This window comes from Capra hircus, chromosome 12 (genome assembly GCF_001704415.2).
Source record: "Capra hircus breed San Clemente chromosome 12, ASM170441v1, whole genome shotgun sequence".
Lineage (NCBI taxonomy): Eukaryota > Metazoa > Chordata > Mammalia > Artiodactyla > Bovidae > Capra > Capra hircus.
This window is the reverse complement of record NC_030819.1, coordinates 35,745,470-35,759,631: the sequence shown is the minus strand read 5'-3', so window position 1 is coordinate 35,759,631 and position 14,162 is coordinate 35,745,470. Positions and strand designations below refer to the sequence as shown.

Genomic DNA, 14,162 nt, shown 5'->3' with positions numbered 1-14,162 from the left:
TGATCAAGTGAATATGTATTCTCTTACCCCTTCATCTTTCCAGTTTCATTTAGTTGACTCAGGTCAACAAATGCTGTGTACCTTCTGAGTTCTTTGCCTTTTTGTTCTCTTACTTTTTTTTTTTTTTTTTTTTTTCATCTTTCTGAACATGACTTTTATCTCTTGTCATGCTCTGGGGTTACTTTTACTTACTCTGTCCTTAATCTAATCCTTCATGGTGTAGGGTGTTCATCTAAACTATTTTATTCCCTGAGGTGGCTCAGGTACTTGGTTTAATCTTGATCCAATCTTCCCTGCCTATTCAGTTTCTGAAGATCTTTTCTCAAGCAGGAGGTGAAGATTTTCTTGTGAATTGACATAGAATTCCCACAAATTTCACAATTTCTCCTTCTTAAGTTGGTAATGTTAGCAAACTGCTAAAAAGTACATTTGTTCTTGTAATTGTGCTAATTATCTTAAATGTTGAGGTTGATGATAGAAGTCTAATAATTCTCATAATTGAAATAAAATGCAGGATTAGGCAACTATATAGCTCTTGTCTTTCTGATGTTTTAGAAAATGGTAATGAGCAGAGCCTACCTAGAAATGCTACATCTGAAAGATTTGGTGTATGCCGTGCTTTTATAAGAAACTTAACACTTGAGGAAATCATTGTGACTGGTGAAGCCAGAGGTAGTCTGATTATACATACTTTAATGCTTAAAAAAATTAAAAATTGGTGTCAAACATTCTTTCCTTCTGCTTATTTACTGTTTTAGAGCTATTCCTAGAAAGTGGAGTCTTGGCACTTTTCCTTAAACATCTCCCATCAGATACCAGTATGGTCACCAAAATAGCCTTTCATCAACAGACTGGTGTCTCTCTATTTCATTGTCCTCATTGGGTCACAAACATGCATTTGTCATTTTTATTTATTTATCCACCTAATGTTTATTGCTTTCCTACCATGCCATACACTGGCACAGTCGGAAGAGATGCAAGTGAATCAGATGATCAGAGTAAAACCCTAATTTATAAACTCTTACTGGGGCACAATTGATTCTAAATAGGAATAAATTCCTTTGTACTTAAAAATATTCTAAACATAAGTGAACATGTCATAAAGATTGACATTTTCAGTTTTATATTTCTACATAATATTAACGTTTGCTCCATATTAATCATTGCTTTGTAACTTCGTAAGTGTTTTCATAGCCTAGTGACTAAGAATGTGTATTGTAGAATGACATTGCCAGGACTTGAAACCAGATTCTATCACTTACTAGCTTTGTGACCTAGAGCATGTTACTTAATGCTCCTGTGAGTTGATTGAGAGTACAGTGGATGTAACTATATTACCTACCTCTTAGGGCCTATATGACAGTGAGTACAGTGGATGTAACTATATTACCTACCTCTTAGGGCCTATATGACAATGAGTACTGTGGATGTAACTATATTACCTACCTCATAGGCCCTATATGACAATGAGTACAGTGGATGTAACTATATTACCTACCTCTTAGGGCCTATATGACAATGAGTACAGTGGATGTAACTATATTACCTACCTCATAGGGTCTATATGACAATGAGTTCCCTGGTGGCTCAGAGGTTAAAGCGTCTGCCCGCAATACGGGAGACCTGGGTTCGATCCCTGGGTCGGGAAGATCCCCTGGAGAAGGAAATGGCAACCCACTCCATTATTCTTGCCTGGAGAATCCCATAGACTGAGGAGCCTGGTGGGCTGCAGTCCACGGGATCACAAAGAGTCAGACACGACTGAGTGACTTTACTTACAGTGGGTGTAACTATATTACCTACCTCATAGGGCCTGTATGACAATGATGAGTACAGTGGATGTAACTATATTACTTACCTCATAGGGTCCATATGACTATTAATTGGTCAGTTCTTATAAAGTGCTTAGAACAATATCTGGTATATATTTAGTGCCACAATTATAAATTGAATTTAAGCTATTTGTTATAATTTGAAATGTCTGTTTAGTTTTTAAATTTCTATTTAGTATTTAATTTTCTATCTGATTTGTCACACCACTTTTTGATTCTTCATGGTAGTAAGAACTGTGTTCTAAATTAAGAAACTTTGTAAAAATAATATATAAAAATGTAGGCAAAGATGAGCTAATCTGGAATTTGTTTTTTACTGATTGTTCTTGCTTCTAGTGGAGTACTGCTTAAGCAATTGGATAAGTATAGATTTCAGACCCTGATTAATTGAAGCTGACCGAGGGAAAAGGCTTGTAATAGGTACTGAGGTTTTGTGAGAAGGGTAGAAGTTTTGAGCATTTCTTATTTTTTATAATGGTTTAAGACTTTTCATACCTTCTTTAGCAGTTTGGATTTTTAGTATGCACTTTTGGATAAAAGGTACAATGACTCAATTTTAAGTCACTTAGATTTAGTGATTTCTTACATTTGTGATAATGTAGTGTTAATATTATAATAATATATAATATTTATATGGCATGTGACAGTTAACAAAGTACTTTCAAGAATTTCATTTAAACTGAAAATGGGTAAGAAACCCAGTGCTTAGAGGGGTTGAGTACATAGTCGGGTCTCTGATTCCCGTTGTATTACTTTTGTCTCTAGCGCGGTTGTATTTACTGACAAAATGTGAAAAACAGAAGCTATTATATAAGAGATATTATTCTTAAGAGACGGTGTAAAAATAAGTGATAATTTTAAAAAATGTAATAGCCTTAAGGTTTAAAATACTTGATGTCCTATTGGAGAATTCTGTCTTAAAAGGAGTAAATCAAGCCCCTTAAATCTTTCTAGTGTTTTTGTATAGAACTGAATTTATAGTTTGTAGAATTGCCTAGATTTACCCTTGAAAAATTGGGTTCTCTCTGGTCATTGCTAAAATGGGCGTACTAGGCTTGAGGGATCACTAAAATTTTTGATTCTCTGACCAGTAAAATAAGGAAACTCATTATTACTATCTAAGTGTTTGGAGAAATACCGTGTTCAACGAGGATTAGTCTTTTTTAAGATGGTGGAAAATACTGGGAAACATTTTTTGCCTCAGTAGGTGGGATAATTCTAACAAAACTGTCCAGTTGGAATGGACTTCCTGAAAACTTAGTGGCAGTTCCCTGTTGTTGGCGGGGCTGTCACAAATGGGGCTGCAGTCAAGAGCAGTCTAGTATCAGAACAACAGTAATCCTACATAACTGTGATTCCTACCAACTGTGGAATTCTTTAGCTCTAAGTCAAATTTAAGAAGAGCTAGTTTGGCACAGCAATGTATGTTGTTGCACCCATTCGCAATTTGAGGGAAGTAATCTCTGAAGAATAATGTGAGTTTAGATGAGTCACTATCTTTAAATATTTTGAGAAGCAGCCAGTAAATCCAAGATGGCTTACCAGGTGACTCAGTGGTAAAGAATCCACCTGTCAATTCAAGAGTCACAGGAGATGTGCGTTAAGTCCCTGGGTTTGGAAAATTCCCTGGAGGAGAAATTGGCAACCCACTCCAGTATTCTTGCCTGGGAAATCTCACAGACAGAGGAGCCTGGCAAGTTACAGTCCATGGAGTCACAGAGTTAGACACGAATAAGTACCCACCCAATAAATCCAGGTTAGCAATGTTTATTCTGTACCTTTTAATTTCTGTATCTGAGAACTTTGTATTACTTAAAACTTAAAATTATATAATTATTTGAGAGTGAAAAATAAAAATTTGAGTTAACAAAGTTAGTGAAATTTTGCCTTGTTCAGTCATTGTGTCTGACTCTCTGCAACCCTATGTACTGCAGCACGCCAGACTTCCCTGTCCTTCACTGACTCCTGAAGCTTGCTCAAACTCATGTCCATTGAGTTGGTGATACCATCCAACCATCTCATCCTTTCTTGTCCCCTTCTCCTGTCCTCAATCTTTCTAGGTATCATAGTGTTTCCAGTGAGTCGACTCTTCACATCAGGTGGCCAAAGTATTAGAGCCTTAGCTTCAGCATCAGTCCTATACTTTGTGTTACTTACTGGATATTAAATGATATGAGATATAATTTGATTTATGCCTCTTTAAAACTTTTACCTCTAAAATTTGTACTTGCATTTAGCAGTGATTATATTACATTTCAAACCAGTTAGATTTTGAATCTAGGATGAATAAAAAATATTCTAAGTCTATATTGCATTATTCAAAAAATGAGATTATTAAGGTTAAATCATTAAGGGAAAAAACTCACTTTCTTGATGTCTTCAAATTTAACTTGAAAAGAGTTTCTTTAACTCATTTTATGCTATTTAACTTCTAAAAAGTTTATTAAAATTTCAAAAATTAGACAAATTAGTTTGTGAATTCATTTCATTTAGCAAATATACATTGTACGTCTACTGTGTAGCAAGCATTGTGCTAGGGGCTGAGGCTTCCAAAGTGAACAAAACCTTGGGTTTTTAGGTCAGTTGAGATTAAGAGAGATGTACTTTGAGTCAGTGTTTTTCTTGTTGATGGCTGAACACATTTGTTATAAAGTTAGGCATGTTCACTCTCTGTCCACCATATCAAAGACTAAGCCTTGAATCATATTGTTATAAATGTTTTTCATGTCATTTAATATTATTTATATGTGTTTACATGTAAGTTGATTGATTTGTTTTGACTACTAACATACATACTATGTATTTTCCCCTCCTAGGCACCAAATATAGATGAAAAAGTAGATCTTCATTTTATTGCATTAGTTCATGTAGATGGGCATCTCTATGAATTAGGTAAGAACTATTTTAATTTATCCTGGGGAGAAAAATAGTAAATGGGAAAATCTGTATTTATAAAAACATGACTGTTGATATTTATTGTGTTCACTTAAATTGATTACCTTTCAGCACTGAGTTGGCATAATAACAGTTTTCCGCTTAAGATTTCTTACTAGAAAAAGTGAAAATGTTTTGTTGTTCAAGTGACTTGTTAATATAATTCAAGAAAGCTTGCAAACACCTTTGTAAAACAGGCAAGTAAAAATTATTATAAGAAACTCCTATAATCACTTCAGAATTCTTTACTAAATTTTTGAATTGGTATCAGCAACATCTTGGATGACCATTTAAAATTAGTTTCTTGATCCTGAAACTAGTTTTAAAACATAGTTTATTATTCATAATGATTACTGTGTATATTTAGTGATGAGTATCACTAGTGTTTAAGCTTTTGTAACATCCTTTTGTATCATATCTGATTTTTCAAAAGACTTTACAGGAATCTATGTTTTCTGGCAACAGTTCCCTCAGGCATGTGTCAAAGTCCCTATGATTAATTACTTGGTATTGGCCTATGCCTGCATTTATAAAGTATAAATATCAATGGACGACTTCAGGGACTATTTAGAGATTCTTCTAATTTTAATAGGGTCATTCAAGCAGAATAAGCTTGTTATGATTCTTTCATAATACTTGCAGTACTTATGAGCCCTCTATGAAAACTTCTTAGATTAGAAAAAAGACTAAATAAAGAAAACAAAAGAGTGATGTCCTTTTCAGTTTCTAGATACCATGATTTTTAGTTCTCTTCTCGTTTGCTGGTAAATATTAACTTTACACTTTCACAATTTCCTTTTCCTATATAAAGACAGAAAAGTTCAGAAAGGACTCTGAGTGTGACTGTAAACGTGATCCATAAAATTTAGATGGATTTTATATTTGGAATACAGAACAGAATCATATACTTTATTTAAAAGAAGGGGCTCTGTTAAAGGGGACAAGGAAAGCAAAGAAGTGTACAGCCGTGGATCATCCACAGTAGTACAGTGATTTGAGTAGGAAATCAAGCTAAAATGAAGTCATTGTCACGGGAGTATATGAGACCTGCGGGGCAATTTAGAAGGTATGCTTAATTCAGTCTCTGGAACTTACAGAAAGATAAGATGTAATAGGAATCGGGGATTTCAAATGTCTGATTGCTGGAAGCTAGTTTCCACTCTTAAAGAATAACTAGTACGCCTTCCCTGGTGTCTCAGTGGTAAAGAATGCACCTGCCAATGCAGAAGACACAGGTTCCATTCCTCATCTGGGAGGATACCACATGACGCAGATCAGCCAAGCCCACGCACCCCAGCTATCAAGCCTGTGCTCCTAAGCTCGGGAGCCACAACTGTTGCGCCCATGTGCTGCAACTGCTGAAGGCCTAGTATCCTAGAGCCTCTGCTCTTCAACAACAGAAACCTTTGCACTGCCACTAGAGAGTAGCCCTCACTTGCCACTAGAGAAACACAGCAGCGAAGACCCAGCACAGCCAAAAGAAATAATAAAGATAAAGATATACATATTTATATATATATTTTTAAAGACTAACTGGTAGAAGTGGAGGTCTAAAGAGAGTGCTGAGACTGATCAGACACATTCTCATAGATTTAGGAAAGGCCAGAGGAGTGATAAATATGACCCATAACCAGAGATTATAAAAATGTAATGGTGACTTTCAGAATGGGAGGCTTACTAATAGAACAAACAACAGTGAAAGATACTTAGAAGAAAAAAATCTGTGATTATCTCAGTGAGAAGGAATACATTGTCTGAAAACCCAGTTTGACTGATGAGCTGGCTCTCTGAGCTCAGAGGCTAAAGGGCAGTGGAAGGAAAGACATATATCAAGGGTTGGCTACATATGCAGGAATGATTCTCTTTTGTAGCATGCCAAGATCAACATGAAAGGATCTTAAAATTGGCTTGAAGTAAGAACATCAGAAAAGAAAGGCAGAACTACTAAGGTCTTGTTTGGTTCAAGTATTCTTTAGCAGGAAGAAGGATCAATGTGGCTGATAGAGAATTAGAGCCCTTTGGGAATTACATTCTTTAAATGAGTTTAAAAGAATTTCCAGGCTCTAAAGAATAACGGGAATCTTTGAGATGTCATAGAGGATAGGGATAAATATTAATACAAGACAAATTAAAATGGACAGTTACTGACTCATTGCAAGGGGAATTGGTGGTAGCCCTGATGCAAATCCCTAATTTAAAAGGAATGTTGAACAAGGGAAGTATTGAGTTAGTTCATAGAAAATAGTGGTTAAGAGAACAGCATATGATTTTTAAGGAAAAAATTATTTCTGAGTACCTTTAATTTTTAAAATAAGGTTGTATGATTATAGACACAGTACAGGTGACTCTCTGCAGGACCATTATGTAACAGAGGGTAGTGATGGCCTTTAATATGTCCATTCTGTACCTAATTGTAAGGTTAACTAATGGAAGGGACTGAGTTATTCATGTTTCTTTTATTATCCCGTCCTTGTCCTTAGGGCTTCAAGTAGTTCCTGGCATATGTCCTTTTAATTTGTCCCTGTCATTCTTTGAGCTCTTTCTGACTTTCTAGTAGAACAGCATTTCCTGGCTCATCTTTAATTTTCCATGCCTAAGCCTTCTGCAAGGAGCCCTGGTTCTTTCTTTTGGAAGATGATGATTAGAACCAAGATCTGGGTGCTCGTTGTTAAGATGCTGTCACTTTCAGGCTTTCTCAGAGGACAGAGCTAGTAAATACTTGGATGTGTTATATAAATAGACACCTATGTGTGAATAAGAATATACATGGACACACAATCAGTTATATGTTTCTCTATATTAAAGAGCGTTTATTTACATCTACATTTCTAATTCTAAGCTAATATTATACATTTTTTGCTAGTGTTACCATATTTGTGACTTCCTTTTCTAAACGGGAAATCTAGCTCTCATTGTCCTTTATGTATTTTCTGACTTACGCCTTCCCTGATATATAAACAAGCCCTTGGCTGCTCAGCCTAAAGCTCCGTTCCAGACACACTGCTTCCCGCCCCAACCTGGCCCCCTGATCCTGGCCTGGCCCAGACAAATAGCCGGAGCTCTCCCAAGAGTGTAGCTACCTTCTTCCTGGCATTGTGCAGATTCCAACCGCCTCAGCCTCCTTGAACTCTGCTCCCCTCAAACTCTGCCCTCTTTTGCTTTGGTCTCCTAATTAAGGTGGCTGTAGGCTGCTTGGGTCTCCCTCTCATGCACTGGCAGAGAGCTAGTATTACTGTTAGGCTTACCTAACAGTTCTGAGTTACATATTTCCCAGTCTATAAAACAACCATTTCAGGTATTTTGTCCAGGTCTTTAGTTGTTTTCAGTGGAAAACCTAGTCCAGTACATTATTTCATCCTGGCTGGAGAGGGAGGGTATCTAACTGTTATTCCTTGGCCTCCCACAATGATAAGAATCTATTTCCTTTGTCACTCTTTACCTACTTCTATCTCCAAATCACAAAATACATACTTATTTTTTTCCTGTTGTTACAGTTGTTTAGATTCTTTTTTTTTAATATGTATACTTTATTGAAGTGTAGTTGACTTACAGTATTTCAGATGCACAGCAAGGTGATTCAGTTATACATATACACATATATTATTTTTCAGATTATTTTTCATTGTAGGTTATTACAAGATATTGACCATAGATCCCTGTGTTATACAGTATATAGTTGTTTAGATTTTTATGACTACAGAAATGTTTTTTAATGTACTTTTTTTTTTCACTTTTTTATTTCTCTGAATTTAATAACTGTCCTGTTTTGCTTTTTGGTTTGTTTGGCTCATTTTCATTCATATTTTTCTTTAAAAGTAGTGTCTTTTAGTCCAGGTCTATCACTGTATGCATATTGATTCAAAAATTTTTATTGTGTTTAGAAGCCATGAAATTATAGAGGGGATTGTGTTTTATGGCTTGAACTTGAAGTGCCACTTATAAAACATCTGAAATTATGGATATAGAGTATCAGTTAACTTTGGGTTTGCATGAGTTTATGTAATTCTGAACTTTTTCATTTTTTCATAGTGTTGCAAGAGTACTACTTTATTCAAGGTGATAATACTCTTGGTGTTCAATAAAATAATCCTAGGTTATTTAGATTGTTATTTTGTGTTCCTACCTTGGTACATGGTTAGTAGTAGTAATATATAAACCTTGCAGTGGTTCCCTTTCATTGGTATAAATGTCAGTTTTACTTAGGAGCCTTTATCAGAAGGCTTTAAAGTGAAGAAAGAAATTTTTTATACTTCCTTTTTTAAAAAAATGTTTATTTGGCTATGCCAGATCTTTAGTTGCAGCATATGAACTCTTAGTTGCAACTTGTGGGATCTAGTTCCCTGACCAGGGATCGAGCCCAGGCCTCCTGAACTGGACCACCAGGGAAGTCCTGAAATTTCTTATATTTCTGATTTTAAAAAGCTGACATTAGTCTTGAGTATTCTTTTTAGGAAATAAAAGCCAATAGTGTTTATTCCTAATAGCATCTGTTTATGAAGTTAGACATTCAAACGTGTAAGCAACATTCTAAATAACCATTAGTGTTAAAAATATTCATATGTAGCACATTTAAAGGGTTTGTTCTAGGATATATTATTTTATCTTTTAACTTTTGCCTCACTATGGGAAGAGGAAAATGGAAGATGAAAGTATTAATACATTATCCTGTCATTCTTAATTAATGGAGACTAAAGAGATAGGACAACTAAATAAAATATGTGATTCTTGATTAGATCCCACATAGAACAAAACAGCATGGATAAAGGATATTTCTGGGTCAGCTGGAAAAATTTCTAAATGAAATAAATGTCATTAATTGTTCATATTATTAAAAAGCATATTATCCTATACAACAACTAACCATTCACCTGTCTATTTTTCCACAGATGGACGAAAACCATTTCCAATTAACCATGGGGAAACTAGTGATGAAACTTTATTAGAGGTAACAGTAAAACCTGTTGGCCCACCTTCAGTTCATTAATCTTCTTGTTATCTTTAAAACATCTCTAAAGAGAACTGGTGTGACTTTTCTCTGTATATCTTCTTGTCCTGGCTTTCTGGAAAAAAATCCAAAAAGAAAAATTTGAACTAGTGTTAAAAATCTACAGCCAATGAAAGAGGTTTGGAAAACTCTTGGTGTAAACAAGTATCAAATTTGAAAAAAAAAAAAAACACAAGAGTAGTATTAAAAGCATTGCACATCGTATTCCATGTTTCATTAAATCCAAGGTACCATCATTTGTTTCTTGATTTTAAAGATTTTAAAATTTATGAACAAATTATATGGCTTATAATCTATGAAACATGTAATTTTCAGATTAAAACCTTCTTAAAAGCCTTTTAAGAAGGAACACTTAGCATATCTCATACTTCTGTACTAAGCAAATTAGGCCACCAGCTATTCACTTTTCTGGTGTCCTCTGAGTTATTTTGCATTTGAGAGAAGAAGTCTGCAGTATAAAATTACTATGAATTAGGAAGCTATGAAGCATTTTATTTATCATTTGTAAGTAAAACACATGTTTTTAAACTGAAAGATTATGTATCCTTTTTCCCTCTAGGATGCCATAGAAGTTTGCAAGAAGTTTATGGAACGTGACCCTGATGAACTGAGATTCAATGCCATTGCTCTTTCTGCAGCATAGCCCATCCAGAATGGAAACACCAAATACTGTATTATTTGCAACAAAATTAAATGTCCTCTGCCAGACACTAACTCACAAATTTTGATATTTTCATTAACTTGACAGATTAAACTTTATGTGAACTAAACTTTGACTTAATCTGTGTTTTATATTATTTTTTGCCCCAAATTAAAGCTGCAGTTCTTTTCTTCCCTTTCTTTCTTATGAAGGATTTGCCTTGTTGGATGACTAGCAATGTCTTTCTTATTCTCTTTGAATTTCATAGGAGAGTCTCTATTGGTACACAGGCACAATTTCTATATGCACAGTACGAACATACATATTTATTTAACAGACATTATCATCTATTTGTAATGAGCTGGATACTGTTCTGGGGGCTGGAGTTAACTGAACACTATAGCAAGTTCCATAGTCATGAAGCTTATGTTCCTGTGAGAGCAGACAAATGATAAGCACATTAATGGGGCTTCCTAGGAGGCTCAAGTGGTAAAGAACCCACCTACTAACACAGGAGACGCAGGCAAAAGATACGGATTCAGTCCCTGTGTTGGAAGGATCCACTGGAGGAGGAAATGGCAGCCCACTCCAGTATTCTTGTCTGGAAAATCCCATGGACAGAGGAGCCTGGCAGGCTACAGTTTATCGGGTTGTCAAGAGTCAGACAGTACTTTGCGACTGAACCTACACACACACACACACACACACACACACACACGCACATTAATAAGATGCATACCAGTAATAATAGCTATACAGAAAAAGTTGGATTTGTGTTAGTGATTGAGTGAATCCTTTAGGTTATTGTGGTTAGAGAAGGCTTCCGTGAAAGGTAACTTTGAAGTTGAGATCTGAGCAGCTAAACATAGCTAGTCATAGAAAGATGGTGGGGAAGAGAAGAGGGACTGTTTACTGCAGAGTTCCTAAAGCAGGCAAGTCTTGCTGGGTTTTAGGACCAGGAAAAAAAAAAAAATTCATATAACCAGAGCATTGAAAATAAGGGGGGAAATCCAAGAGATGAGGTCAGAGTTGGAGAGTTTAGTGATACAGGAATACAGGAAAAGCCATTTGGACGTAGCACAGGTGTGAAGGTAAGGCATTGGAGAGTTTTACACAGGAAAGTGACCTGATTTGGTTTAGAATTTTAGGTCATTGATTACTTTGTGGATAATAAATTCAGAGGAGAGGGTAAGAAAAGGAGAGAGACTTGTGAGAAGCCCACTGCTTTAGTTCAATGACAGATGATGATGGCTAGGGTCTTAAAATTAGTAGTAATTTAGATTGAGATATCTGGGTAAATTTGGATGTGTTTTTAATAAGGAACTTAAAAGGATAGGGGGAAGGTGGAAAGGTATTTGTATAGTTAGATCAACACACAGGGTTGGTGTAATGGTCCATCTTTTTAGGAGAATATTGGTTACACTGGTATATACATTTAGCAAAACTCATTGAATTGTTACTTTATTGTATATATATTTTACCCCCGAAAACAAAAACGGCAGAAACAAAAACAGAAATGAACTGGAATGAGAATAGCAGTTAGGAAACAGATCAAATTGATCCAGAATAAGGTTCTGAACCCATAAAGTTGAAGGTAGATGTTTATACATGCTTCACTGAGTTGGGGTGGATTCCTGAGGCTGTAACATGAGATAAGTGGTGTTTTAAAACTATGAAACAGAGGGGCTTCCCTGATGGTCCACTGGTTAAGACTTTGCCCTCCCAAGGCAGGGTTCAGTCTCTGGTCTGGGAAACTAAGATCTTGCATGCTGCACAGCGCAGCCAAAAAAAGGGCTAAAAAAGTGTGGATATATATATGTATATAATTGGTTCACTTTGCTGTACAGCAAAACCAATACAACATTGTAAACCAACTATATGCCAATTAATTGTAAAGGAAATTTTAAGTAACTTGATGCAGGTGTTAGCTAACACTATGGTAGTAGTGATTTTGCAATACATATGTTAAACAAATGGTACAACTTAGAAAAGTAATAGGGGCTTCCCTGGTGGTCCAGTGGTTAAGAATCCACCTTGCAATGGAGGAGACATGGGTTCAATCCCTGTTCAGGGAACTATGATCCCACATGGCACAAAACAGCTAAGACAAGGTGCCCAACTACTGAGCCTGCGTGCCATGATTAGAAGTCGGTGGGCTGCAGTAAAAGATCCTGCCTGCTGCAACTAAGACCAGACACAACCAAAAAAAGACCTTTTTTTTTTTTTTTTTGAAGTAATAGGCTTGTTGAGTACATGGAATCTTTGTTATTCAAAGTGTGGTTACATCAACATTACCTGGGGAACTTATGAGACTGAATCAGAACCAGTGTTTTAAGATCCCTGAGTGAGTCATAATAAGTTTGGGAAGCACCAGATTAGAAAAAAATAGACTATAAGTCATTTTGGACCTGTCTATTAAATGTACTACCCATGTATGTTGAAGAGGGCCTGAATGAAATGTTGGCAGTAAGGATGAAGAAAAAATCGGGAACATTTCTATAACTGGATAGGATATAGAGATGATGTTTTGTCATGCCAATAACAACCAAGTGTTCTGTTTTTCTTGTTATGCTGTTTGCATTTGGTACTCACATTTGTATATCATCTTAAATATTTTAAACATTCCTAAGCAGTGTTCTGCCTCTTGCCTTGCTGGGTTTCTCCTTTATAATTTCTTAGTTCTTAATGACATATTAGCAAGAATGTATGTAGTTTCTCAATGTTTTCTAGGTTGAACACTAAAAAATCTGAATGTTTTTTATTGTTATATTTGATTTATAGTATGTTTTAAGTGTGTGGAGCTTCTCAAGTGGCTCAGTGGTAAGGATCCTGCCAATGCAGGAGATGCAAGAAACATGGGTTTGATCCTTGGGTTGGGAAGATACCTTGGAATCGGAAATGGCACCCCACTCTCGTTTTCTTGCCTGGGAAATCCCGTGGACAGAGGAGCCTGGTGGGCTACAGTTCATGGAGCTGCAGAGTCGGACACAGCTGAGCAACTGAGCATGCACGTGTGTTATAGGTGTACAGCATGATTCGAAATCATAGATTACACTCCATTTAAAGTTATCCTAAAATGTTTGTCCTATTTCATGTGCTGTACAGTATATCCTTAGAGCTTATTTATTTTATACATGATAGTTTGTATCTTTTAATCCCTTATTCCTATCTCGCCCCTCCTCCCTTCCCTCTCCTACTCCCCACTGATAACCACTAGTTGGTTTTGTGAATCTATTTCTGTTTTGTTATATTCATTCCTTTGCTTTATTTTTTTAGATTTCACATATAAGTTATAGAACATTTGTTTTTCTCTGTCCGACATTTCACTAAACATAATACCTTCTAGGTCCATCCATGTTGTTGCAGATGGCAAAATCTCATTCTTTTTGGCTGAATAGTATTCTATTGTAAAGATACCACATCTTCTTTATCCATTCATCTGTTGATATGCACTTTGGTTGTTTCCATATCTTGGCAACTGTAAATAAAGCTGCTATGGATAGCGGGGTGCATTTATCTTTTGACTTAGTGTTTTTGTTTTCTTCAGCTATATGTTCAGGAGTGGAGTTGCTGGATCATATGGCAGTTCTATTTTTAGTTGTTTGAGGAACCTCCATACTGTTTTCCATATGCACTTTCCAGACTACAACCAATTTACATTCCCACCAACAGTGTATGAGGGTTTCCTTTTCTCCACATCCTCACCAACACTGGTCATTTGTGGTTCTTTTGATGGTAGCCACTCTGACAG

The 14,162-nt window shown here is 35.9% G+C and overlaps 1 protein-coding gene across 4 annotated transcripts in view; it reads left to right on the top strand.

Annotated features, from left to right (window-relative positions):
- The window catches only part of UCHL3 (ubiquitin C-terminal hydrolase L3), a 52,843-nt gene extending 42,291 nt beyond the window's left edge, over positions 1-10,552 (top strand). For all 4 annotated transcript variants that reach the window (XM_018056500.1, XM_018056502.1, XM_018056501.1 and 1 more), the window contains 3 exons: positions 4,649-4,724; positions 9,653-9,711; positions 10,331-10,552. In XM_018056500.1, coding sequence (XP_017911989.1) covers positions 4,649-4,724; positions 9,653-9,711; positions 10,331-10,414 — 219 coding nt within the window. In that variant the 3' untranslated portion in view covers positions 10,415-10,552. The remainder of the gene's footprint in view (positions 1-4,648; positions 4,725-9,652; positions 9,712-10,330) is intronic.